The 25105-nt window shown below is 58.0% G+C and overlaps 1 protein-coding gene across 1 annotated transcript in view; it reads right to left on the minus strand.

The window, feature by feature from the left end:
- CAMKMT (calmodulin-lysine N-methyltransferase) overlaps positions 1–25105 on the minus strand; it is a 152744-nt gene that overhangs the window by 10981 nt on the left and 116658 nt on the right. Inside the window, exons 6-10 of the mRNA XM_056130539.1 lie at positions 16611–16671; positions 15268–15322; positions 14264–14327; positions 9807–9873; positions 1309–1383 (exon numbers count right to left, since the gene is read on the minus strand). Of these exons, the coding sequence (XP_055986514.1) occupies positions 1309–1383; positions 9807–9873; positions 14264–14327; positions 15268–15322; positions 16611–16671 (322 nt within the window). The remainder of the gene's footprint in view (positions 1–1308; positions 1384–9806; positions 9874–14263; positions 14328–15267; positions 15323–16610; positions 16672–25105) is intronic.

The following is a 25105-nucleotide window of genomic DNA, read 5'->3' on the forward strand; positions in this document are numbered from 1 at the left end:
GGTCGCCAGAGATCGGTGGAAGCAGGCCGAGGATCTCTGTTCCAGGATCCCATTGAGCCTGGAGTCCAAGGTCACAGAGTTCCATTTACCAGTTCTGTGGGGCTTCACTTGTGTGTGAGTCTCAGCCCGAGTGTCCAGAAAGCGTCCTGGAGCACTTTCTGAAATTGGGGTGAACACGCTAAAGGCGCCAACAAGGTCAATTTCAGCTCTGGACAGCCAAATCACGATTTCCCATGGAGAAGCATTTCTCTGCAGAAAACAGAGCACGCTTACTGAGGTAAAGAAGTTACCAGGAGTATTTTTGCGGAATAATAAAAATAATGATAGGAAAGACCTGAGGGCACCCCCGCCCCCACGCCCCGGCCGGCCCCTGCGAGTCTGAAGCACGTGGTCGGGATCACCCACACTCAGACTCCTCAGAGCCTGAATTTGTGTTTTCAAATCTGAAGTGTTACGAAAAAGAACGTTAAAGCCACAAGTCGGATCTCATTCTTAACAGGGAAATACTGAATTGTCGATGTTTCTGATATACTGAACTAATTATTATGCACCACACATGAAGAAAAAACGTGGTATGAGTAGAAATCATTATGAAGATTTGACACATATTTATCCTGTAACTTAGGACCAGACACTCATTAACAAAGAGCAGATTGGGCTAAAAGAGAAGTGAGAGTGTCTAATAAAAATAAATCTAAAAAGCAGCGTCAAAAAATAATTAAATTAATAAAATAAAAAGCAGTATCATACAGATTTTAAGACTATTTGCATAATAATAAAACAGGATGTTATAATTCTTGTTTTAGGTATAATTAAATATCATAATCGACTCCACTACAAATACCAGATGCCAAACATACATTTTCAGAAAAGCCGCTCCCCTGAAGACGCTGCACAGGCGTGTTTGTGGGTGCACATACGTGTGTGTACTGTACACATACGTGGATCCCTTATATCAATAGTCAGATCTCCCCGAAGAAGTAAGCTAATTGAGCTGTTTGTGTTGATAAACTCCTCTTCCTCCAGACGGCTCCTCTCCGAGCCATAATTATTTGCAATTTGCCTAAGTCGTCCATTTACTGATACGTCAAGCATGAAACAGAGGCGATTCCAGAAAATGGAAATGCTTCTCAGAGTCATTCTCTGGGAACTAATGTGGCAGAAGTTAGTGGAGATGAGGCCCGCCCTGGGCTGTCACATGGCGATGAATATTAATTTACGGAGGGAGGCTGCCGTCTGCAGGAGGCCCAGCCCAGCCCTCCGGCGAAGCTATTTTGCTAAGAGGAGTTGGTGATTTTATGTACTTACCAGTCAGCACACATAACAATGTCAAAATGTCCTTCCAGCTGACAGACATCTGCCTCATTATCCCATCGTAAAACGCTTGAGGAGAAAAAGATTTTAAAAATTATACTTGTTTTTTTTTTTTAACTTTTGATTTTGAGCTATTAACATTATTTTGTGGCACTTGAAATTATTTAAAAGGTATATACAAATTATTTCAAAAGGTATAATAAAAAAAACAGGGCTGCTACTGTCTCTTCTTACTCTTCAAATGCAGGAGAGGAAGAATTCACCCTTAAATTCAGAAGGAAGCTCTGGCTAGTTTGCACAGCTCTGCAGACAAGCTGAGGGGTAACCCAGGTGGGCAGGACAGAGCCCTCTCCCCCTGCACACACACGCACACACACACACACATGCAGACGTGCAACACACACGCACACATGCACACACAAATGCACACACGTACACACACATATGCAAACACACACACGCACACACATGCATGCACACACATGCACACGCACATATGCAAACACACATGCACACACATGCACGCACACACATGCACACACAAATGCACACACACATATGCAAACACACACGCACACACATGCACACACGCACACAGACTCCCACTGGCACACATCTATGAAACATGCACTGGCCATGGTGCTGGCCTGCTGGCTGTGATGGGCTCTGGGGTAGGCAGGGGCACAGGGGGTGCCCAGGTGAGACCCCCAGAAGCCATAAGGCTACAGTGAAGCCTCCCAGCAAGGGACATGGAAGCGACAGCAGGGCAGGGGGACACCCGGACGCCCCTCTCTGCTCCACCCTGCGGCCAAGGGGAAGCTGCCCACCACTGGCACTAGCCACGTGGGGGGGGGGCTCTCCCACGCTCTCCAGGGGAGCCAACATGGCTGAACACCAGTCAGCATCAGATTCAGCGACACAAAGGCGCTCTGGGTGCACCAGGGTGGCGAGAGTCCCCACATACGCAAGACTGGGACGGGGGGCCGCTCTGCCCTGCGTCCCCCCAGACCCCACGGGAGAGGGACCGCTCTGCCCCTGAGGGCCCCCCCAGACCTCATGGGAGCAGGTGCCATGGGAACTGCTGTCACTTCCTGGGCACAGTGGATGGCCAGCTGCTGAGCAGGACGTTCCTCTGGGGCCCAGTCCTCCCCGAGCCCCCGTGTGGGTGACAGTCATCTCAGGGGGCTACCGAGCAGGTCGCAGGAGCCTGTCCCCCTCCGCTGGCCCCTCCCGTCCCTGCTACGCGTCACCTCTCAGGCCACTGCAGGAGGGACACAGCCCGACGCCCGCAGCCGCGAGTGAGTGGGAGCTCGGAGCAGGAAGCCGCGGAGCTGCTCTGAATGGACACGCAGACAGACTGGCCAGCAGGGGCTCTCCAGGGCCTGCTCTGGGCAAGGCACTCCCTCACCCGCTGCCCAAACTATAAACACGAGACCAAGCACGCACGAAGCGCAACACTCGCTTCCTGGGTACAGAAACCAGCGACCAAGGATAGTGGCCTGGGGTGGGAGGACGAGTGCAGCTTCCAGAGCCCAGGACTGAGGGACCCCCGGCTCAACATGAAACAGACACCTGGGTCCCAACAAGACCGGCCTTCGATGCCTGGCACACAACCCTGGGGACAGTGCACACAAATGAGGCGTCTCCCATGGTCTGCAGATACAGCACGTGGCCCCCTCTCAGGGCCACGGCAACAGCTGCAGCTGCAAGCCGCAAATCCATACCTCAGAGAAGGTCACGAGGACAAGAGACACCCAGGGGGGTCAGGAATGGTGTCTCCAGTCTTGGAAACACAGATGAGTATCCTACAAGAGACGGCGTCCTACAGGAGCCAGTGTCCTGAGGAGAATAGTGTCCTGAAGCCTGAACAGACCAGTGTCCTAGAGATGAGTGTCCAAGAAGACAACAGTGTTCTAGAGAAAATAAGTGTCCTGAGGAACCCAGTGTCCTAAGGAGATGAGTGTCCTATAGGAGATTGTGCCCTTGAGGGGATGAGGGTTCTACAGGAGACTGTGTCTTAGAGGGGATGAGTGTCCTGCAGAAGACTGTCCTAGAGGAATGAGTGTCCTACAGGAGACTGTGTCCTAGAGGAATAAGTGTCCTATAGGAGACTGTGTCCTAGAGGAGATGAGTGTCCTACAGGAGACTGTGTCCTAGAGGGGATGAGTGTCCTACAGGAGACTGTGTCCTAGAGGGATAAGTGTACTATAGGAGACTGTGTCCTAGAGGGGATGAGTTTCCTACTGGAGACTGTTCTAGACATGAGTGTCCTACAGGAGACTGTGTCCTAGAGGGGATGAGTGTCTACAGGAGACTGTATCCTAGAAGGAATGAGTGTCCTGCAGGAGACTGTGTCCTAGAGGGGATGAGTGTCTTATAGGGGATGAGTGTCCTACAGGAGACTGTGTCCTAGAGGGAATGAGTGTCCTACAGGAGACTGTGTCCTAGAGGAATAAGTGTCCTACAGGAGACTGTGTCCTAGAGGGGATGAGTGTCCTACAGGAGACTGTGTCCTAGAGGGATAAGTGTACTATAGGAGACTGTGTCCTAGAGGGGATGAGTTTCCTATAGGAGACTAGCTCTAGTGGAACCACAAGTGCAGTATACACTGCAGGAGGAAGACCATGGACAGCAGAGATCAGCAGAGATAAACTGAGGTGAGAGAGAAACAGCATGAAAGAGGGACTGAAGCCATAGTTTGGCCAGGAGGGTGCTTGACTTGCACACAGTTGACCCAGGTTCTATCCTCAGCACCCCATATGGTCTCCCAAGTCCACCAGGAGTAATTCCTAAGCACAGAGCCAGAAGTAAGCCCTGGTCATTGCATAACCCCTACAAATAAGGGGGATTTCACTCAGGTATTTATATATGTGCATTTAACGTTCTTAAGCAAGACCGAATCTGCTTGAGGTGGGGCCTATAAATGTGTAATCTGAGTCCTCGAAGGGTAGAACAGAGGAGGAGACAAAGTATATGCAGAAGTGAGATTGACCCCACCTGTAAGCCTGTCTATTGCCCCAGCTCTACAGACTCATGATTAAGTCTCAGGAGAGAAGAACTCGCTGTAAACATTCACGGATACACCCATCCCCTGGCTGAAAATCCCCCCTCCCTAGACTCCCAGAAGCGCTGGAAAGCACACACCCTCTGCACAGCCACCGTCATGTCACCACGACCAGTTAAATATCCTGGAGTTTCTGGGGCTGGAGGCACACACATGGCTGTGCAACATCTCCAAACTCTGCAATACTGAATCCAAGAAGATCACACCAAACTAGACGGGAACAAAGTCATCTAACTCATAAGCGAGAACATTAACACGTGGCTCAACTAGCAACAACAGGTTAGAAAACCCTCAGACAAGGACTTAATGTCCCCCTGGGGACATATAACAATTTTCACAATTTTTTTTTTATTCAAGTAGTATTTTTTGATAATTCCATTAGCCATTTAGTCGTCATAAGCACATAAAACAAGCTATCTTGTGGCTCTACAGAGGAAGGCGTGGGACAGTGACCGGGAAATGGACACCCGTGGAGGAAGACAACAGTGACGGGGGCGTCTGGGCTGGAATGCTGCAAGCCTGGAACAGACGCACTGGGAACAACTCTGTAAACCACGACGTTTGAATAAAGAGGAAAAGCTTTTAAGTAATGGAAATATAGATCATACGAGACGTAAACATAGCAAGCAAATAAAAATGGAAAGAATTAAAAACTAAAAGTGGCTGTTTAAAATTTTCAAAATGTACTAAGAACAACTAACCCTTGGGGCTGGAGCGATAGTACAGCAGGTAGGGCGTTTCTCTTGCACACAGCCGACCTGGGTTCGATCCCCAGCATCCCATATGTGTGGTCCCCCAAGCAATGCCAGGAGTAATTTCTGAGTGCAGAGCCAGGAGTAACTCCTGAGCATCGCTGGGTGTGACCCAAAAACCAAAAAGAAAAAAAAAAAGAGTCTAAAAAGAACAACGAACCCAAAGAACAAAACAATTTCCGCAAGTCCCAAGCACGAGAAACAGAAAACTCCAGGGCACCGAGTGGTCTAGCCCAACAGCCACGGCAGCTGGAGGACTCACACAGTGCTGGCATGCACCACTCCCCTCCTGGGAGCGTGGGGCCCAGATGGGGTTAGAGCCCAGTGGGGGGAACCTCAAACCTCTTCGCGGCCGGTGTGCCAGGAAACGGGAAGGAAGGCCTGGTGGGGTGCAGAAGGCACACCAGGGGCCCACATGGTGCCCCGGGGGAGAGCATGGGCCTGGGACTGAGGTGGAGGGACAGACGGAGGCCCAAGGCGCTTTCCGAACGGGCGGGCCATGGGGAGGCAGGTCCGGGACGGAGATTGGAGCATGGGTGCAGTTGGGGATGATGGGAGCAGGGACGCAGGGACCAGACGAGGAGATGATGTGGAACGGACTCGCCGCATCAGGGGCTCGGGGCGAGGGAAGACACGTGGCACTTATGCGACTTCACACTCCACAGGTGATTCTGTCCTCCCATGTCTGTCCCTCTCCTGCTGACTCGTTTCACTCAGCATGATACCTCCACGAGTGACACAATGGGAGACTGGAGCCTAAGGACAGTGGAGATAAGGGTCAGGAGCCCATCTCAGGCGCTGCGGGAAAAGGCAGCTGGGATGGAGAGAGGAGCACCAAGCAAAGGATGCCGGGAGGGCTCGCTCGGGATGGGAGGTGCGCGCTGAGGCAGACTATGGACCAAACAGGACGGCCACTGAGTACCTGTATTGCAAACCACAACACCCAGAAGGACAGAGAGAGTAAGAGGGAATGCCCTGCCACAGAGGCGGGGGTGGGGGAGGGACACTGGGACCACTGGAGGTGGGGAATGGGCACTGGTGGAAGGATGGGGACTCGACCATTGTTTGACTGAAACGCAATCATGAAAGTAAGTCTGTAACTGTACCTCATGGTGATTCATTAAAAAAAAAAAAGGGGGGGAGGGCTGGAGCCATAGCACAGCGGGTAGGGCGTTTGCCTTACACACGGCCGACCTGAGTTCGATTCCCAGCATCCCATATGGTCTCCTGAGCTACTGCCAGGAGTGATTCCTGAGTGCAGAGCCAGGAGTAACCCCCGAGCATCGCCAGGTGTGACCCAAAAAGCAAAAAAAAAAAAAAAAGACAAGCATGGTAAAGCTACAGCAGACGGGTCAAGGGAAGTGCAACAGAACAATAAGAACAATAAAATGTCTCATTTCATGCAGAGGCAAAGAGGAAGAAGGAATAAACCACAGATTTAAGCAGACCCTTCTCGGTGAGTGGATGCAAGGACATGATGTTTGTTCCAGTGAAGAGGCAGCGTGGGGTAGAGACGAAACCGTGACGCTAAAATAGAGATTAGGGGCCGGAGCGATAGCACAGCGGGGAGGGCGTTTGCCTTGCACGCGGTCGACCTGGGTTCGATTCCTAGCATCCCATAGGGTCCCCCGAGCACCGCCAGGAGTGATTCCTGAGTGCAGAGCCAGGAGCAACACCTGAGCATCGCCGGATGTGACCCAAAAAGCAAAAAAAAAAAAAAAAGTATGTATATATGCACACACACATATATATATATATATATATATAGATTGCTTCCAATGCACATGTACGTATAGATGTGTGTATGATAATGACCCAGGGGTTGGACCTATGGCCTTAGCTGGGCTATAAACAGGGTTGGCACCATCCCTAGGCACAATAAAAGTATTTTAAACATAAAGCTACCAATGTTGAAAGTAAAGCATGAAAACAGATACAAGCAGAACACAGAAAGCAACGTAGCAGGATTCATGCCAGAAGGTAGGTTTCAGAGCAAGGACTGGTCATACACAGAATCATTTTATAATGTCTGAGGATCAAGCCAAGAAGCAGGTCTGAGACTTCTGGGTGCTTCAGTGCATTGCAAAAAAACAAGTCCCTGGCAGCCTGAGTTAAATTCAGAATCAACGATAAATTTTACAATAAAATGTACAGTAAATTTTCCCTACAAAATGTGAAAAGATTTGGAAAATAAACAATTATAATCTAGAATCCAAAGAGGAAATTAAAAGATCTGAAAAGTATTCTGAACCAAATGAAAGCTGAAAATACAATACATGAAAATGTGTGGGATCCACTAAATTAGTAGCAAGAGGAAAATTCACAGCTGCACGTTCCTCTGAGAAAGGTTGTAATTCAGCCAATTCAGTTCCAACTCAACAAGGAAAAGAAGAGTAAGACAAGCCCAACAGGATCAGAAAGCTGAGAACAAAGTGAAAGAAATGAAAAGAGAGAGACAGAGAGAGAGAGAGAGAGAGAGAGAGAGAGAGAGAGAGAGAGAGAGAGAGAGAAACAGCAAAATCAAAGAAACGATATTCACTGAAAAAACTGATTAAGTGCTAAAACAAAAAAATTTCCTCTAGCCAGACCAATCTGGGGAAAGAGGGTCAGTGCCTCAGGAATGAGAGTGAGACACTGGGAAGGGTCAGTGCCGACGGCCACTGCTCCTGACAAGGACGACCAACGCAGCTCTGGACACGAGCACAGGCAGGTGAGGAGGCATCCGCCGTGCCCGGCTCGGAGGCAGCTACGGAGGGAAGGGATGGCCACGGCGTCGGGACAGATGGACCGAAGGAGCAGGTGGAGACCCCAACGTCACCCATCGGCCCTGAGGGCAGGAGGGCAGTGTGGCTAGGGAGGAGGGGCCGCAGCACAGGACGGGTCAGGAACCCTGGCGGTGGTGTCGAGGGACAGTGCTGGCCATCAGGAACCCCGGGCAGAACGACGGATGCCTGAGAACCGCCGCCAGGACCCTGGAGGCTGGGTTCGTTCTGCCGCTGACCCCCAGGCAGCGACGCCTCCAGCCTGGACAGTGAAGAGCTGCTGGCCACAGGTTCACTCCTGGCATCCCTGCCGGCAGCGACCCCTGACTGGCCGAGGAGCTGCACACCCTGGACAGGCCTCCAGGTCTCCACATGGACAGGGCCACTCTCGGAGCCCCGCGGGTGGGAGCGCCTGGCCCCCAGCCGGGCACCTGGGCAGGGAAAGTGAGGCACAGGGGCAGGCCCAGCACCCTCCCTCCCTTGGTGAGGGCAGCGAGGGTGCTGGGTCTGGAGAACCAACCCTCCCGCCAGGACCCGCCTCCGGGCTCCCTCAGCCGTGCTCTTGGGGGTCCCACCGTCCCCTCCTCCGAGGGCCTGCCGGGCCGGCCCAGTCCACCCTCGGCCCTCCCCACCCCACCTGCCCTCCCACTGGCTGGGACAGACCCTCCCCGTCCCTCCACACGGCCCCGGGCCCGGCCTGGCCTGGCTGTGCCTCTGTGTCCTCTTGCCCGGCGGGCGCCAGCCCGTCACTTCCCCAGCCACAGGCCAGCGTGGGGCACACAGGTCCCTGTGCTCGTTCTCAATGCTGCTGGTGGCCCTCAGGGGCCATTTCCCACGGGCAAGCTCCTCCGCCCAAGACACACCGTCCATGCAGAGATGTGGGGAACACTGGCGTCAGCCTGACACCCACGGTGCTGAAAGTACCTCCCCACTGCTGGGGGTGATGGCCGGAGGGAGAGCAGCTGGTCGCTCTTCCCACGGCTCCGACTGGCCACAGCGGCCAGGCCTCTCCCGTCCCGGGGCTCACAGGGATGGAGAAGGAAGGGGCGTGAGGGTGTGAGGGCATCAGGCATCAGCTGACCAGGGACAAGCCACCGCAAAGGCCCGAGAGGAGAAGGAGGACTTCCTGGAGGCAGCGTCGGGACGAGGAGTTTCGAGGGGGGTCCCACAGCCCAGGGGGAGAGGGCAGGAGCTGCGGCCACCGTCGCGGGAACATCAATCATTATGTCCCAGTGCTTCCTGACGGGACAGAGTGATTTTCCTGAGACAGAAAACGCTGCTCACTCTGTGAGTTAAACACTTGACACTTTCATTCCTCCAAATGCAACGTTCTGGAAGTCTAGATATGTTTATTAATTAGTGATTATTAACACCCAGTAAACAACATTATGTCTTGCAAGAACACAATCTCTCCTCACAGCATGATGCTGAAATCTATTATTCCCCGACTCATATGCCGAGATCCAGGCAAATGGCCGCGCGGTCCCTTCGGCGCGAGAACCATGTAGATGAGGCCCCGGGAAACGCTCCTGACGGATGGCTCAGGGGCGGGGCCCACGCACAGGGAGACGCTGCCCGGGGTGACCACGGCTGACCTGCCCCGTGCGGGAGGCGGGAGCCCAGGGCTCACACACGGCAGCACTGGGGCGCCTCCGGGTCCCCCGACTCAGCATCCGGGAGAAATGCCCCTGCCCGGGGAGAGGTGATGGCATGAACGCGCCCAAGTACCAGCCAGCCGCCTTCCTCCCAGCCCAGGCAGGCCCACACCCGCCCCCCTGACCTGGGGCGTCTCTGGGACGAGACGGGGGACAGGCCGCCCCCCTCTCTCCCACCCCCCCCGTGCCCCTCCTGGGGGCTCTAGGCAGAAACCAGGAGCCAGCTGGGGCTGGGCAGCGCGTCCCCGGCGAGGCTTACCGGCTGCTGAGCTGAGCAGTCTTCACCGTCCCGGCCTTCCGGTTCCGAGCGATGATGTCATTCACGTCTGGGACACGGTTAAGGTCGGCAACAACTCAGAGACGCCTCTGACCCCTGCAGCTGACCGGGGGGCCTGCACCCGAACAAGAGTGAGGACACACCGGGGGCATCCTTGGACAGGGCGGGGGAGCAAACTGATCAGGCCTGGGCAGAGCGGGGACGGGGGGGGGGGGCGCAGGTGGGGGCAGGCTGACCGAGGCATGGGGGAGGGCGGGGGTCCGTGGAGCTGGGAGTGGGGGAACCAACAGGGACAGGGACAGCCAAGTGTGCCCGGAGGGGGGTCGGGGCTGACCCAGGGGACAGGGGACGGGGCAGGGGCAGGGGGCGGCCGGGCCGCTGGCTGCCTAGAGCAGGTGGGCTGCACCCGATTCCGGAGGCCCGGCCCTGGGGACAGAGGGTGTTTCGGGCACAGGGAGGATGTGTGAGGGCGTGGGAAGCCTCGGGAATGTGGGAGAATGTTCCGGAGAAAGCCATGCCCAAGAAGCCCAGAGCGGCGCCCGGGGGAAGGGCCTCTTGCAGTAGTTGTGGCCAGCGGTCACTGGGGACTCAGTGCCCGTCGGGTCGCTCTGCTCTGGAGACAGCGGCCTTGGCCCCCGAGCCAACAAACGGAACCCCAGTTCATAGCACGGTCCCTGCGCTGGGGGCCGGCTGCTCCCGCGTGCCAGCCGCTTCCCGCAGGGGAAGCCCCACGTCTGGGCGTCTGCACCGGCACCGTGAAAGCCCAGCTCACTTCCTCCTGGGGCGGGCGGGAAGCAATTAGGCCTGAGAAGGGCTTTGTGAGCTTACAAAGGTGCTACGCTGCAGACTTTTCTTTTCTGGGTGAACTTTCCTATACGCAAATTAAATACCGTTAAATTGCATTCATTAAAAAAATAAAAGAGACTAATTTGCCTCCTTGTTTTGATGAACAGAAACGCCACCGGGCCTGCAGTTGTGGCTATTTCGGGAAGTCTTTGCAGCATGGCCTGCGGTCACACCCTGCCCTCCCGCCACGCCCCCCCCCCCCCCCCACCTGGGAGGAACCGAGGGAGGGAAACACGGGATTGTGTTAGTGGAGGTGACACCTTTCATGAAACAGTCACGGGAGTTCACACCAGGAAGCCTGTTGAGGGTTCTTGGCGAACACCCTGCACACTCCACACTCTCCCGGGCCTGGCCTGCAGGGGGTCAGCGGAGGGAGAAGGGGGCTTCTCACTGTGGTGTCTTCTGAGGAGCCCACCCACGCAGTGTGGGGGCCCCTTCCCGCCCCAAGGCCCAGCTGCTCCTGCACGCAGCCCCAGGGGACCCGGCCGTGTGCTTGGACAATGCCCCCGGGTGGGCTCCCTGGGCCGTCCAGGTGGACACAGGGTCCAGGACAGACCTGACCCTCCTCAGCGTCGCCAATGGGAAGTGCGGCCGGGTGAGGAGTCCTGGCCTGGCCCTGCGGCACTGGGGTCACGGGAGACTGGTCAGACCGCGCCGAGTGACCACGGCACACACTCTGGGACACCCCCACTCGCTCCCTCCCCCTCCTGCACTGACCGCGGCCGGAAGCGGGCACTCGCTGTGGGGCCGTCAGTGGTGAAGGTGACCTGCACTCCCAGACCCACGTGGCCAGTGCTGCCTGTCCCGTGAACTCTGACCTCCCCCGGCCTTTCCTCAGGTGCTGGTGACTTTGGCAGGTCATCAGGGCGGGTCCTCCGGGAGGAGCTGGGTCCCACAGCCAGCGTGGCTCAGCCCTTCACGTCCCGCCAGCCTCAGCTGCGCAGGCGAGCACTGGGGCAAGAGGCCACCACGTGAGATGGGTGTGCAGCCTGACCCCGGGCCCACCCTGCGTGCTGGCCTCACTCAGCCTGGCCACGCCACGTTCTGGAGCCCGGAGACCCACGTGGTCACCAGTGGCTGGATTCGCTCTGAGTCGTGGGGGTCACGACTCGGTCACCCTCTGAGTCCCTCGGCAATCTGCTGCGGTGGCAGCTGACGTGGGGCCCCGGGCGATGGAGGCGCTGGGGCGGCCACACGGGGCACTGGGCCTCCCAGCCCACACTCGATCGGGAAAACGCCACGTGGTGGGTCGCGAGCTGGACTCCGAGCCCGAGGGTGGAGCAGAGGCACAGCACAGGGCAGGCAGGCGGGCCCCGAGCCCACCCCGACCCTGAGCTCGGCCAGGCAGAGCCGACCCTCCTGCGCAAACGGGCACATGGGCCAAGCTGAGCAGGGCTGGACTTGGCCACTGCCCCGTCCCTCCCCACAGCGCGGCCTGGTGGAGGCCTGAGAGGTGACATGTCCCGGGGCCTTTGTTCTCGGGCTGGGGGAGGCAGCTGGCAGGGCAGCCCGGGGTCCGACCAGGACCCGGAGGAACTGGGGGTCAAGCCACGGGCACGAGGAGTTCCCGAGTGCCCCCACCTCTGCGAGACCCGAGTCTTCTGTCCAGCCCTGCTGATGCTCTCGTAGCTGACAAATGGCCGGTTTCCAGGAGTAAACCCCGAGAGGCAACTCAGGCCTCGCTGGCCGAGAAAGAGGGAGGAACAGAAGCTAAACAGCAACCATCAGGAAACACTTCTTTTTCAAAGAAAAAGAGGCCAAGAAGGGCTGGAGCAATAGCACAGCGGGGAGGGGGTTTGCCTTGCCCATGGCTGGCCCGGGTTCGATTCCCAGCATCCCCTATGGCCCCCCGAGCATTGCCAGGAGTAGTTCCTCAGTGTGTGAGCCAGGAGTCACCCGTGTGCATTGCCGGGTGTGACCCAAAAAGAAAAACAAATAAATAAGTAAATAAAAAATAAAAGAGGCGAGAGCTGGAATCTTGGTGGCTTTTCCAAAAGGAAGTCAGGGCAGTCTGACCCATGACGAACAGCAGAGCCGGGTGGGAGCAGCTAGAGAGGGCGGTGCTGGCCCCGCACGCAGCCCCCCAGGGCCCACTTGACACCACACGGTCCCCTTGAGCCCCACCAGGGCTGATCCCGGAGCACAGGGTTGGGAGTCAACCCAGCGCACGGTCCAAGCAACAAGAGGGAGAGAAGCAGTGAGACAGGGCCCACGTGACCCTCGGCTTCCTGCGCCTCCGCTTGCCAAGGAGAAGAACCAGCGGTGTGTCAAGACCCTTCCCGGGACCATCCCCTGTGGGCCGACCCCACCCTCACTGCTAGGAGGTGACATTTCTGGCTCGTATCTTCCGGCGTCACGTTTGGGCCTCCCGGACGCCAAAGGCCAGAGACAAACAAGAGACACTTGCCCCGGCGGAGGTGTCTGGAGCAGGACGAGTCCAGGCAGCGTGGCCTGGCTGGCCCAGGGCCGGCACAGGGGGCGGGAGGCCGCGCCCAGGCGATGTCCCACTTCATCAGAAAAGCGCCAGGTCGGGCTACAGCAGCACACGCCACACAGACAGACCAGGAAACGACAACTAAGTTCTGTCGGCCGGCGAGGCCAGGGGCTGCCTCTCCTCTCCCTGCCGCAACGTGACCCCGCAACAAGACGTTCTAGGGCTGCAGATCCACGTTCCCGTTCCCGGGAGGGCTGTGCTCAGCTCAACCCACGCTGGCAGGGGGCGGGGGGCTGGTTCACAGCGGCTGATCTCAGAGGCCTCACCACCCGGACACCACAATCAGTCACGGATGGCTACAGAGGCTGCCCCCGTGGGACCAAGTCCTCGCGGCTCTCGGCCGCTGCAGAGGGAGAGTCTGGTCACAGCCCGGCTCCCGCCCGGCCTCCTCCGCCACCCCCGCAGCCCTCAGAGGGGCTCAGTTAGGAGAGCAGCAAAGCCGACAGCAGCTCGTCCCCAGGAGACGCTCGGGAGAGCCGAGGCCGTGGTAAAACCCTGCGGGTACGGAGGGGCCCTGGCTCCAAGAAGGGCCCCCAGTCGCCGCCTTTTTCCCGGCCCGCAGCCCAGGTGGGCCGCTGCAGAATCTGATCTCAGAAAACGCAGAGGGCAGAAGTCGGGGGGAAAGGGCGTTATGTAAGCGCCACCCACGCCAAAGGGTCTGGGAGCGGAGGGGAGGTCGCGGAGTCCCCGCACCCAGCCCTGACTGCCCGAGCAAGCCCGGCCCCTCGCTCAGGAAGCACAGACGAGGGGCCGCCCGGCTTCCGGGTTCAGCTCAGTCCTTGCCTGTGTGTGTGTGTCAGTGGAGACGGCTGCTCAGTGGGGTCTGAGCCAGACCCTCCAGCAGAGAGAGAGGAGACGGCACGCGTGGCTGCAGAGGGGGCCGGGCGCACCGCGGTGAGCGTGGAGCATTCCCGGAGAACGCCACGAGCGCGGCCTGCCTGAGAGGGCCCGCGTGAGCCGCGCAGGAAAATAAATCCACGGATACAGGCTGCTCTGCGGCGCCCGGCCCCGCCCCCCGCCCGGCCTGTGTGCGGGGCCTGGGTGGGGAGTGCGCTGCCTCCACGGCCGAGACGGCCGGCCTCCTCCCGAGCAAGGATACTGCGGATGGCCTTTCCGTTCCCGTCACTGAGCAGAACTTCCGTGACCTCGGCAGAAGCGGCGACCTGCGAGGAGCGAGCCGGGTGAGGCGGCTGACAGCGCAGTATCATGCTTCCCACCCATTCCTCGGGAGCGATCTCCAATCTTTTTTCATTTTACGTCTGCATTATTTTAATCATTCAATCAAATCAGTCAATACTTTTATCATTCCATTTGCGGAGACTCTATCTTGCTATCACTCTGTTGGGTAATTGCATTGTGACAGGGGATGACGGTGTTCTGAGAGGCTTTCATTTGTGGGCCTCTGTTTATCTAACGGAGCCATCATACGAGCCTGTCACTCTCCTTTCAGCGTGCCTCTGTCTGCCTGCCTGATGCCCTTCATATAACTTTGCGTTGCAGGCAGATGGCTTTGTGAGGGTAATTTTCCTTGTGAGCTTTGACATGCTCGCACGTTGGGCTGTAACCTCGGCACATTGTGTGAGAGCGACAGGTTTGTCAAATGCCAATCAGTGTAACAATATGCTTTTATTTGTAGAGACATAAAAACTTGTCTAATGCACTGTGCTGCCACATAATATCTCCTGAATACATGACTCAGAACCCAAGAATGGGGAACGGCGCTCCTGAATGGCCAATCGAATTCAAAAGAATCTAATTACCCAGCGCTCTGGATCATGTTTGTTGGTGTAATAATGCAGGCAAAACATTAGCAGCTATATCATGTGCTCCAACTGTGATTCGCCTGCTAGTCTGTATCTTAGCAAATGGGACTATAATCTGGAAAAAAAAAATGCCTTCGGGACGGCAAAGAAAGAGTGTGCCTGGCCGGGACTGTCACAACAAGCCCGGGGCCGACACGGGCGAGTCTGGTGCGGCTCGTCCAGCCCCAGACCCACGCGACCCGGAAGGCCTCCGCCGGCCGGCCAGGCAGCGCGGCGGTGCTCGGCCCATGCTCCTTTTGTTCCGCCCTCTGAATGGGATCGGGCTGGAGAAAAGACCTACCATGAGCCCAGCCAAGCATGTCATGCCCCCTCCCAGCTCGCACACGGCTCGGCCCCTGAAAGAGAGAACAGAAGCGGGGCCATGTAAATGAGGCGGGCGGTGCTGCCACCCGGACAGGCGGCCATCTGCGGCGACAAGGCGCTTCCAGGAAGTCCCCGAGACGCGCGGGCCTGCCTCACGGCGCTGGCGTTTTGAAATAATTATGAAATAGCAAAGTCACAGAGCAGGGGGCAGCAGGGGGTCCCCTCATTAGAGGGCCAGCGCACCGCCACCGCTGGGCTGGAAGCCGGGCAGGGTCCCCGGCTGTCAATGGCAGGGCTGCGGCCGCGAAAGATAATTGCCAGCCCGGGCGGGCGCGGCTGGTCACGCTGCTGCTGCCTCGGAAACCGCCGGGCCAGAGCGCTAAGCGGCCACGGGCCCTGGCTCACCTTCCTGCAGCCCAGACCCTGGAGCAGGCCCGGACACGGGAGAGCCCCGAGAAGGGCTCGCAGCACGCGCAGGCGCCGAGCCCACCCGCACAGCACCGGCCGCTGCTGCGAGGGGCCGCGGCCCCCCTCTCCAGAAGCGCCTCCACGCCGCGTGACGGCTGGGGTGCCCACACGCCCGGCTGCAGAGTTTCTTTCCTCCACGGGGAAGTCGGGAGTGAGGCAGTGCCGTGAGGGGCGGCCGGCACTTGGGTTGCTGCAAGCCGGACCGTGAGCGGCCAGGGCTCTGCACTGTCCGTCTGTCTGCCCGCCCTGCCCCAGGCCCCCGTCCAGGCGGGAACAGAGAAGACGCAAAAGCGGAGGATCGCGACAAAAACAAGAATCGGGAAAGAACAAATTCCGGATCTCTGCATCTGCCAACTGCTTTCGAATTCTTAAATAAAAAGGATTTTTTCTGGTTTTCTGCCTAAAACTCGGCTGTGGGTTTGACCTCCGGCCACAGCCACAGCTGGGGCGCTGGTTCCCGTGGCTGGGTGGCAGCAGCCCCGACGTCCCACAGACACCCCGAGAGTGGAAGCAGCCTCTGTGCCTTTAAGGCCTGGGGGGCGCTGACTCCCGGGAAGTTGAAAGGACCTCGGCACTCTTGTTTTTGTGACCTGCACAATCAGGAAGGATTGATTAGGGCTTTGCTTTTGTTTTCCCCAAATCAAAGTAAAATGAAGCGCCTTGAGTGGAAAGGAAGCCTTTGACTAACAGCGGAGCTGGCCGCTGCGGAGCTGGCCGCTTCTCTCCCTTCCTCTCCCTCCAACTCCCTCCCGCTCCCTCCCACCCCCCCTTTGAACAACTTCACTGGAGGAAGGCCGCGATGGCCACCTTCAGAGGCTCCCAGTGTGCAGAGCGGTCAGCGGGGGCCAGTACCTGAAGATGTCCGCGTGCTGCAGGCAGTAGTGCGCCAGGACTTCCTCGGCGGGCCACAAGCCTGCAAGACAGCAAAGGCAGAGACTGTGTGACGGGACGGACTCCGCAACCTCTTCTCAGCCAACGGCTTGAAGACTCAGCGGCATCAGCGTGCCCTGACCCAAGCTTCACGGTGTCCCTCCCGGACACTCATACCCCTGGGGCTTCTTTTGTTGTTTTCCTCATCGGGAGATTTACAACCTTCCTCCCAGGAAACTGGTAAAATACCAGGAACACATTCGGCGAGACTCCCAGCACAAGACAACGGCCAAAACAATACCCATCAAAATGACCAATTCCTAAAGTTGGAATCAGTAATTCGTGCTGCTCTGGGCCTCCGACCCCAGAACGCACGACTGCCCTCAGCAGGGAGGGGTCTGCGCTGCTCGGGGTGAGGACAGGCAAGGCCCGAGGGCGTCCTCCTGGGGCCGGGTCTGGACTCGTGTTTTTAATATGCACAAATCGTGTTTCCATCAGCCAGAAATCAAAATGGAGGGCAGAAACCAAGACTCGCTCCTCTCGCGATCCTGGTGCATCTTTCCAGAGAAGAGATTCTTCCCACTGAACCCCACCAACGGCATTTCCACAATTATCATCAATTGCTTTCCTGAGGAGTCCGTCTCGAGGAGGAGAGAGGCATGCTCACAGCTCTAAGTGCTTTTCACGGTTTGCTGACACTCTGCGTTTCCAAGTGGAGAAGGTGGCAGGACATGCTTTCTCTGCGACAGCCTCGCTGACGGGCACAGGCCTCCCCCTGGGGGTGCCGGTGTGCATTCACTGGGCGGGACTCCCGGACACAGAGGAGCGGGAGCCCCAAGCCTTAGGGGAGCCCCGAAATGAGAAGAGCCCAGTGGGAGACGCCGGCAGAGACCACCGGGGCGCTCCAGGCCGGCCCCACGGCCCACCTGCCCGAGGGAACACGCCTCGCGAGGGGAACAGGAACCAACCCGCGGTGGGACTCAGAGCCCGGCCGGCCTCTCTGGGCCTGAGACACGGTCCGGAGTCCGAGGACTGCGGATGGAGGGGACAGACACACAACCGCCCCACTGCGGAGAAAGTGAGTGGCCGTGGGGGATGCCGCTGTCTGGCTTGCGGGGACTGCCAAGGCAGAGGGAGCCCCCAAACCCAGCAGCCATCCCGACAACCTGCGGGCACAGGCTCTGCTCCTGGGGGGTTCGAGGAAAGACGTGGCCCAGGCCACGCGGGTAGAATCACCCGGAACAGTCCTTCTGTGCCATTAGCGGATGATTCGGAAATTTAAGAAGAACGAGAGGGGAAGGGTATTTAACTCAAATTTATGCCTTGATTAAGTACCAGAGTGTGACTTCTAAAATGCAGCCTTTTAAAAGAGTTTTATAATTCCCCTCCAAAATTACAGGGGTTGACTTTTAACTAAATTAAACACAAAGAGCAAAGCTCAGAACTCGCTCGCTCGAAAGCCCAGCCCTGGTGTGTTACGGCTGCCGAGGGTTTGGGCGCCATCCCCTGGGCCTCCCGGGGCCAAGCCGCTCCCACTCTGGGGCCCCAGCAGGGCCCGCCTCTGCCCAGGACAGCGTGGCCAGGCCAGCCAGCACCCGGTCACTCTGCAGTGGGAGCTCTGGGCCAGTGGCACCGAGGAGGCCAGGAAAGGAAGTGCTAGGACAACACTTTTCTCCCCATGTTTGACCAAACGCGATTTTCTTCTTCGGTGGAAACTGTCCAGCAAAGGGGCAAGTGAGGGGCACTGTGGGTGACTCAAGTCCTCTCTAAAAAGTGCAATGAACCAAGTCCCAGTCAGACTTTCCTCAAGGTCTAGCCAAGATAGGATTCTGCCAACCTATTCTATTTTCGCTAACATTTTAAAATGTTTTAAAAGATATCCTGGGCTGGAGAGATAGCACGGCAGTAGGGCGGCCCACCCGGGTTCGATCCCCCAGGCCACCAGGAGTGCAGGGCCAGGGGTCAGCCCTGAGCGTCGCTGGGGGGGCCCAGAGAGCAGTTCAGAGGCTGCGGGGGGTCCCACGGGCGCAGGCAAGAAGAGAAGGAAACTGATGCCGCTTCTTGCATGACCCGCCACCCTGCTTGGGGCTAGCCCTGACCTAGAGGAAGGTGTGTCCACTCGAGACGCATACGGACTCGACTCACGCAGCAAGTGTCGAAGTGGAGCCCTCTGCTTCCGGGGTGGGGTCTGGCACCACGGCACCACCAATCGGTAGGACAGACGTGGGTGCGAGGGTGTGGCACTGCAGCCAGGGCCGGGCTGAGAGGAAGCGGGATGCCTCTTGCACTGTGGGTGTCTGACGCCCCAGCGGAGAGCCACGCTTCCCCTCGCCCAGGGACGCCGCCAGGTCTCGTGCCCCCCCCGCCCCTCCCCCAAGTGCTGCCCCAGGACTGGCTGTGATGCGGCTGGGCCATGCCCTCGCTGTGGACTCACTCTCTCTCCTGTGCACCTGCTAGGCTGTGCACAACCCTGGGGGGCACACCCCGGGTCGCAGTCATGCGTGTCTCACGAGGTGGCACCAGGGATTAAACTCTGAGGCCTCACGCGGGCAAGGCTGGGGGTTCAGCCAGTGGGTCCCGCCCCTCCGGCGAGTTCTTAAGCTCTTCTGCTTGGGCTCTTCCTCACGCTGGAGACTGGCTCGTTTCTCAGCCGAGACACAGACGCTCAGCTTCCCCCTGCCGAAGCCTGTGTTCCCTCCTGCACACATCTGTCTGTCTGTCTCTCAGCCTCTTTCATCCCTCTTGAGTAACCGTCTTAGAATAAAGCTATTTAAAAATAAAACCTAGTGCCCTCTACGAAGAGTCACGCAGACACACAGACACATGCAGACAGGGACAGACACACAGGCACAAACGTAGATCATTGGACACGGAGCATGGAGGGACACACACACACACACACACACACACACACACACACACACACACACACACAGAGACACACCCCTAAGTGCCAAGCACAGTAGGACCACACACTCAGATTGCTGTCCGCTGAGCCCAGGGACACACACACACACACACACACACACACACACACACACACACACACCTCAGACCACTGGTCGCTGTCTCAGCAGCATACTCAGGAGGTGGCCTCATCCCTGCTTCCCTTTTCCCTTTCCTCTGAAAAGCCCCACTTAGCGGAGTCTTGCGGTGCCTGCGTCCAGGAGAGCAGAAAGGGACACAGCCCGGCCGCCCACGGGCCACCCGCTGGACCCAGCACGACTCGTCCGGCAGTGCCCAGGCCACTGTCCTGAGCCCTGCCCTGTGGGCGCCTCCACCGCCCCCTCCCACAGCTCTGCAGAAGCATGGCACCCCCGGGGGCTTGCGGGTCTCCCCATGCTGGGGCAGGACCCCCGCCTGACTCCTGCATTGAACCCGCCGCTGGGGTCACGGTGCTGGGCCACGCGTGGAGGAGCCACGTCACCCCCCACCCCGGGGCCCCGTGGGGTCTCCTGCAGGCGCAGCCTCTCGCTGACCACCCTTACGAAGGGGAAGAAAGTCATCGCGACGCGGGAAGTGAGAGCCACGCGCGCCCCGCTGAGAGGTGGGAGAAGCTCACCCGAGCGCCAGCCCCCCACCCCGCCGGGGAGATGGCTTCCCTGGCGGCTTTGCTGTCTCTGCTGCCCCAAAGCCAGGGCCACTTCCGCTCTGACCTGTCAAACGAGCCACAGAGCAGACCCCATCTCCGGGGAGTTGCCGGGACCACAGGGCCGGGGCTCTTCGAGGAGCGTGGCACAAGACCAGACCACAGCCTCACGGCCCCGGGACCACCTTCCCGGGAAGGGCACAGATGCCAGGGCGGAGGCATCTGTGGGTCTAAGCCGGCGTGTCCTTGGACACGCCACACCTCTCCACTCACTGCCCTCACACACTCCACTCACACACGCTGGGCAGTGTGCTCCAGGGCTGGGCTCGGAATCCCGCGGTGTGTGCGGGACAGAGAGGCACCTGTGGCATGAGCGGGCCCCTCTGGGCCCACAGTGCAGGTGGATGGTGGGGGTGGGGGTTGGGGGGCGTGGCGACACCCCGGAAGGGCACCGAGATGCAGACCCCACCCCGGGGTTCCGGCCTGAGCACATTTTTCTTTCTTGAAACATTCACGATCCCGTTCACCCAGCTCTGGCCATGATGTGGCTCCCACATCAAGCCCGGCCTAGGGTAGCGGCCAGAGACGCCCAGCGAGTGAGCAGAAGAGGGACGCGCCACCCCAGAACTGGGAGGGGCGGCACCAGCCACGGCACAGTTAGTGTCGGTTGTGGCATCAGCCACGACGGCCACCAGAGTCAGTGACAGCGTCAGCCCCATGGCCAGCCCTGGTACCAATCCCAGCCGTGGCCACAGTGTCAAGCCAGAGTCAGTCATGGTTGCGTCCGGGGTTGGCCGCAAGGCCAACCGAGGGCACTGTCAGCCAGTGTCAGTCCGAGGTCACCACAGCACCAGCCTCCGTGGCTTCAACCTCTGTGGCCAGGGCACCATGCACGGCTCCCACACGGCAGTCGGGCCCCCAGGCCAGCTTGTCCACTCCTCCAGGAGGGAGCCAGGGCTTGAGGGGCAGGCGCCAGGCCACTTGTCCAAGGCGCCGAGCACTAGGACGCCCACAGGGACCCCACGGGACCTCCCCCCAGGAGGCCGCCCTGTGCCCATCCCTGCCTGTGCTGGCGGGAACTGCTTCGGGGACTCCAGAGACGCAGCATTTGGGGCTACAGCTTCAAGAGTGAGACGCGGGCGTCAGTGATTTCTGACGCAGAAAATTGTGTCTGTGCGTTCCCCAGGAGAGCCAAGACTGACCCATGGCACTGGCCACTGACGCCGCAAACCTATAGCCGGCAGGACATCCGGAGGGCCTGAGACGCGACTTTTCCGCTCAGGCCCGGCTGCGAGAGTCACAGTGCTGTGGCCGGCGCCCGCTCAGGGAGCATCCGCTCTTCGGGCCTGGCCTCCCGGGGTGGGCGGAGGGGCACGGGCAGAGCACAGGAGTGGGCCCACTGCCAGGCCCCTGCCCTGCTGACAGGTTCCGGGCTGGGCTGCCGCCTTGAGCGTGGCCCGGGGACACGGCGGGCACCCGCCCTGCCCCGCCGGCCACCACAAAGCCCTCCCGGCAGCCGAGAGGGCTGTCCCTCACACCTCTTTGTATTTTTAGAGAAACGAATTTGATTTGATTTCCCTTCCCCAGTTTTCAAACAGTCATTAAAAATTAAACAACACGGGGGAAAGGCTTTTGTGATTATAGCCTCATTCCCCTCTAACAAACTGGATCGATAAATTTACGTAGCATTGTAGATGTAAATTACAAAATTTATATTCCGCTATATTAAAACATCTACCAGAAATGATTAGCAGTTGTGAAAAGCAGACAGCTTATCACTTGCTGTCAGTGGCTCACGTCTAGTTAAGCAATAATGTGCTAAAACTGCTCTTTTGTTTTGTGCAAGAATTTTGGCAATAGAAGAAATGAACACGCGGTTAATAAAAACTCGGGCTGCTTTCTGCTTTGATGGAGGAGGCAGCTGCCTGTTCTCATTTGCCGCAGAGCTGCAAACCCATCAATATAATAAGCAGCTTAGATGCTTCCAGCACTGCAGCTGGAGGGACGGAGGGCGACTCGCTCAGAACCAATCCCCGGTTTAATTCTAACAAAGATGTGGCTGACATATTTGAAAATGCATTATAATGGGTTTTGAAACACGAACAATTTCTCTTTCTTTTAAATACTTTTTACAGATTTGAAAGGTGAGCAGGCATCGCTGGATGACAGGGATGATAACGGACGAGCAGCCCCAGGCCGGCCCCGAGCAGGGGGACGAGGCGTGGCTGCTTCCGGGGCACGAGGGGCCGGGAACTGAGTCCATTCACGCACGCGCTCGTGGCATCCCTGCGACAGAGCCCCCAGGGAGGGGGACAGCACCGGCCCTCCCGGGCAGAGTCCGCAGCCAGCCCGTTCTGAACGCCCCGCAGCAGGGAGGCTGGGCAGAGTGCCCGGGCCGGCCCCTCTGAGGGCGAGCCTGTGACGTCCACGCCAGAAGCGACGTCACCAGGCGCTTTGGCTCGTCTGCGGCCGCACCCCGGGCCCCGCGTGGGCCCGCAGGCCTCACTGCCTCGCCCGAGCCGCAGGGCGATAGCCGCGGGATCCGGGAAGGCTAGTGGGTGCCCACGCCCTGAGCCCTGGCAGCCAGGGAGGGCAACGTCCCCACTGCCCCCAAGGGCCACGCCCGCAGGGCCGCTATGCAGAGCTGGGTCGGAGGGGCGGAGGTCGGCGGAGGCCAGGCTGGTCCGAGAGACGCAGGCAGAGGGTCAGGGCCTCGCTCTGGGCTTGGTTCCTTCTCTTTGCTGCCACAAGCGGGCTCGGCCCGACAAAGTGCCTCTGGGGTCCGTTCCCCAGAAAGAACCTTTAACTCTTAAAGCCAAACAACCACTCCAGCTCAGCACACAGTTCCCTTCTGTTGAGAAAAACGCCAAGTTCGCCAGGCCGGCCTCCCAGGGTGGGCCCAGGCCCATGGGGCAGCTCAGCTGGGCCGCCGGGGCCGCCGCAGGCCCCTGTGAGCACCGAGCACAGAGCAGGGGGATGCCTCGCCCGTTCTCTCAGTCTCTGGGGAGGAGGGACACGGAGCTGGACTCGGCCAACCCCACCGCGGATGCGCAGGAGGCAAACCTGCCGGGCCACTCTCTGAGAAAGCCAGCGTCCAGCTCAAGGGCCCTCCTCAGCTGCCGCCCTGCCCTACACACCCCACCCAAACGTGCGGCCGGGCTCCTCCCTGCCCCCCCAGCCCATGCACCCGGCTTCCTTCAGAACTGGGTCCGAGGGCCCGGGCCTTGCCGCGCCACCGGCTTCGGCCGATTTCAAGGAAAGTGGCATCTCTGAGTCCTTTCTCCTCTCGGCCCTGCGTGCACAGGAATTTGGCTCAAATGAGCTGCAGGCTCTTAATGTTTTTCTGCAATTAAGAGTCCACGGTGTGTTCTGGAGACCCTTTGCCCGCGATGCAATCCTAATGAAAGAGTAATCTTACTGTGTTCTGCGGTGCCCAGGGAGGGAAATTGTGTAATATATACAATTTTCGCACGTGCCGCAGTGTGGAGAAATGTAATTTTCTGTGTTTTCTCTTCTAAGACTATCTCCCACGTTCCTGGATTGTCTCTGCACTCAGGAAGGGGATTGAAATCTCCACTCTGGCATTTATCTGCGGCTGTGATAGCTCAGTCGTCGGCCGCCAAATGCCAAGCGAGGGAATCTCATCACCCAGAGCCGGGCTGTGTGATGGGCAGTTAATAGATATATCAAACCTGAGGGTATATGCTAAGCTGAGGAGATGATTGGTCGCATGATACGCTGATTGATTAGCATAGGGAGAATGGGTTCTTCTTGACAACCTAAGATTATGCTTCAGCTAAGCTCAAATTGCTTACACCTCTTCTATTGGGTTTAAAATTACAGTCCTGTCATCTAAAATCTCTCCTCAATGAAATTTTTACCATATATAAAAATTAAAGGGAAAAAGAAGGTAGGAGCACTGGATGAGGGGAAACGGAGTAGATACATTTCATGCTACTGTTGTTGACGCCGGTGGGAACAGCTGATATGTAAATTCCCTCCAAGAATGTTATGCGTTTCACAAATGACTCCTGAATATTACACAATAATTCAAGGGGAAAAGTTCAGAATGTGCAAGTCAGTGAATGCTGTGTTCCCCGCGGCCCCGGGGCTGAGCCCTTGCTGTCGAGGCTGGAGGGTCCAGGCGAGGGCCCGCCCGCCCCCCTCCCAGGCACAGAGACCTTCCTGGAGCGTCTTTGGGACAGCCGGGAGGCCCCGGGGGCATCGTGGATTGGCCTCAGTGTGAAGTCGCTTGACCCAAGTGAGGAACTTCCTTAAGGAGCACTGAGACCCTGGAGGGGCCCCAAGGTGTGGGAGGCCGGGCCTGGGGTCAGAGAGAAATGATGTGACCATCCCCAGTGTTGGGTGACACTGGTTTGTCCTTGCTCCTTCCACAGGGAGTTAGGTTTCTTGGGTTACTCCCACCACAGTGCTCCCAAGGCACACCCAATTCCACCAGGCACTAATAATCCTAAACTGCCTTTCTCTTTCCTTTATGTCCTTTGCATGGTTTAACAACGTCCTTTTTGTACAGACACAGGAAGACAGTTGATGCTGTGCTTCTGTAACATGGGAGTTAGTTGGCTCCGGATAATATTTACTCCTGGGCATCCATCATGTTTTCTTGACTTACTTCCTAACACCCCCAAGGAGGGGGTCCCAGCAAGGGACAAGGATGGGCCCAGGGCAAGCTATCAGCTACCCTGGTATCGAAAAGGGACAAGTTAAGTGCCATGAGACGTATCAGTTAAGAGCGTGGTCATCAAACAAACTCTGTCACGACCCCAAAAGAAGTAACTGAACAGGGCCCTGCAGGGGTTAGGAAAGACTAACCTGGCCCGAGGACTGTGGTCTGGGACCTACAGCGAGATGTCCACAGGAAGAGCCA

The sequence above is a fragment of the Sorex fumeus genome, unplaced genomic scaffold (assembly GCF_029834395.1).
Source record: "Sorex fumeus unplaced genomic scaffold, SorFum_2.1 ptg000079l, whole genome shotgun sequence".
In the NCBI taxonomy this organism is placed as follows: Eukaryota; Metazoa; Chordata; class Mammalia; order Eulipotyphla; family Soricidae; genus Sorex; species Sorex fumeus.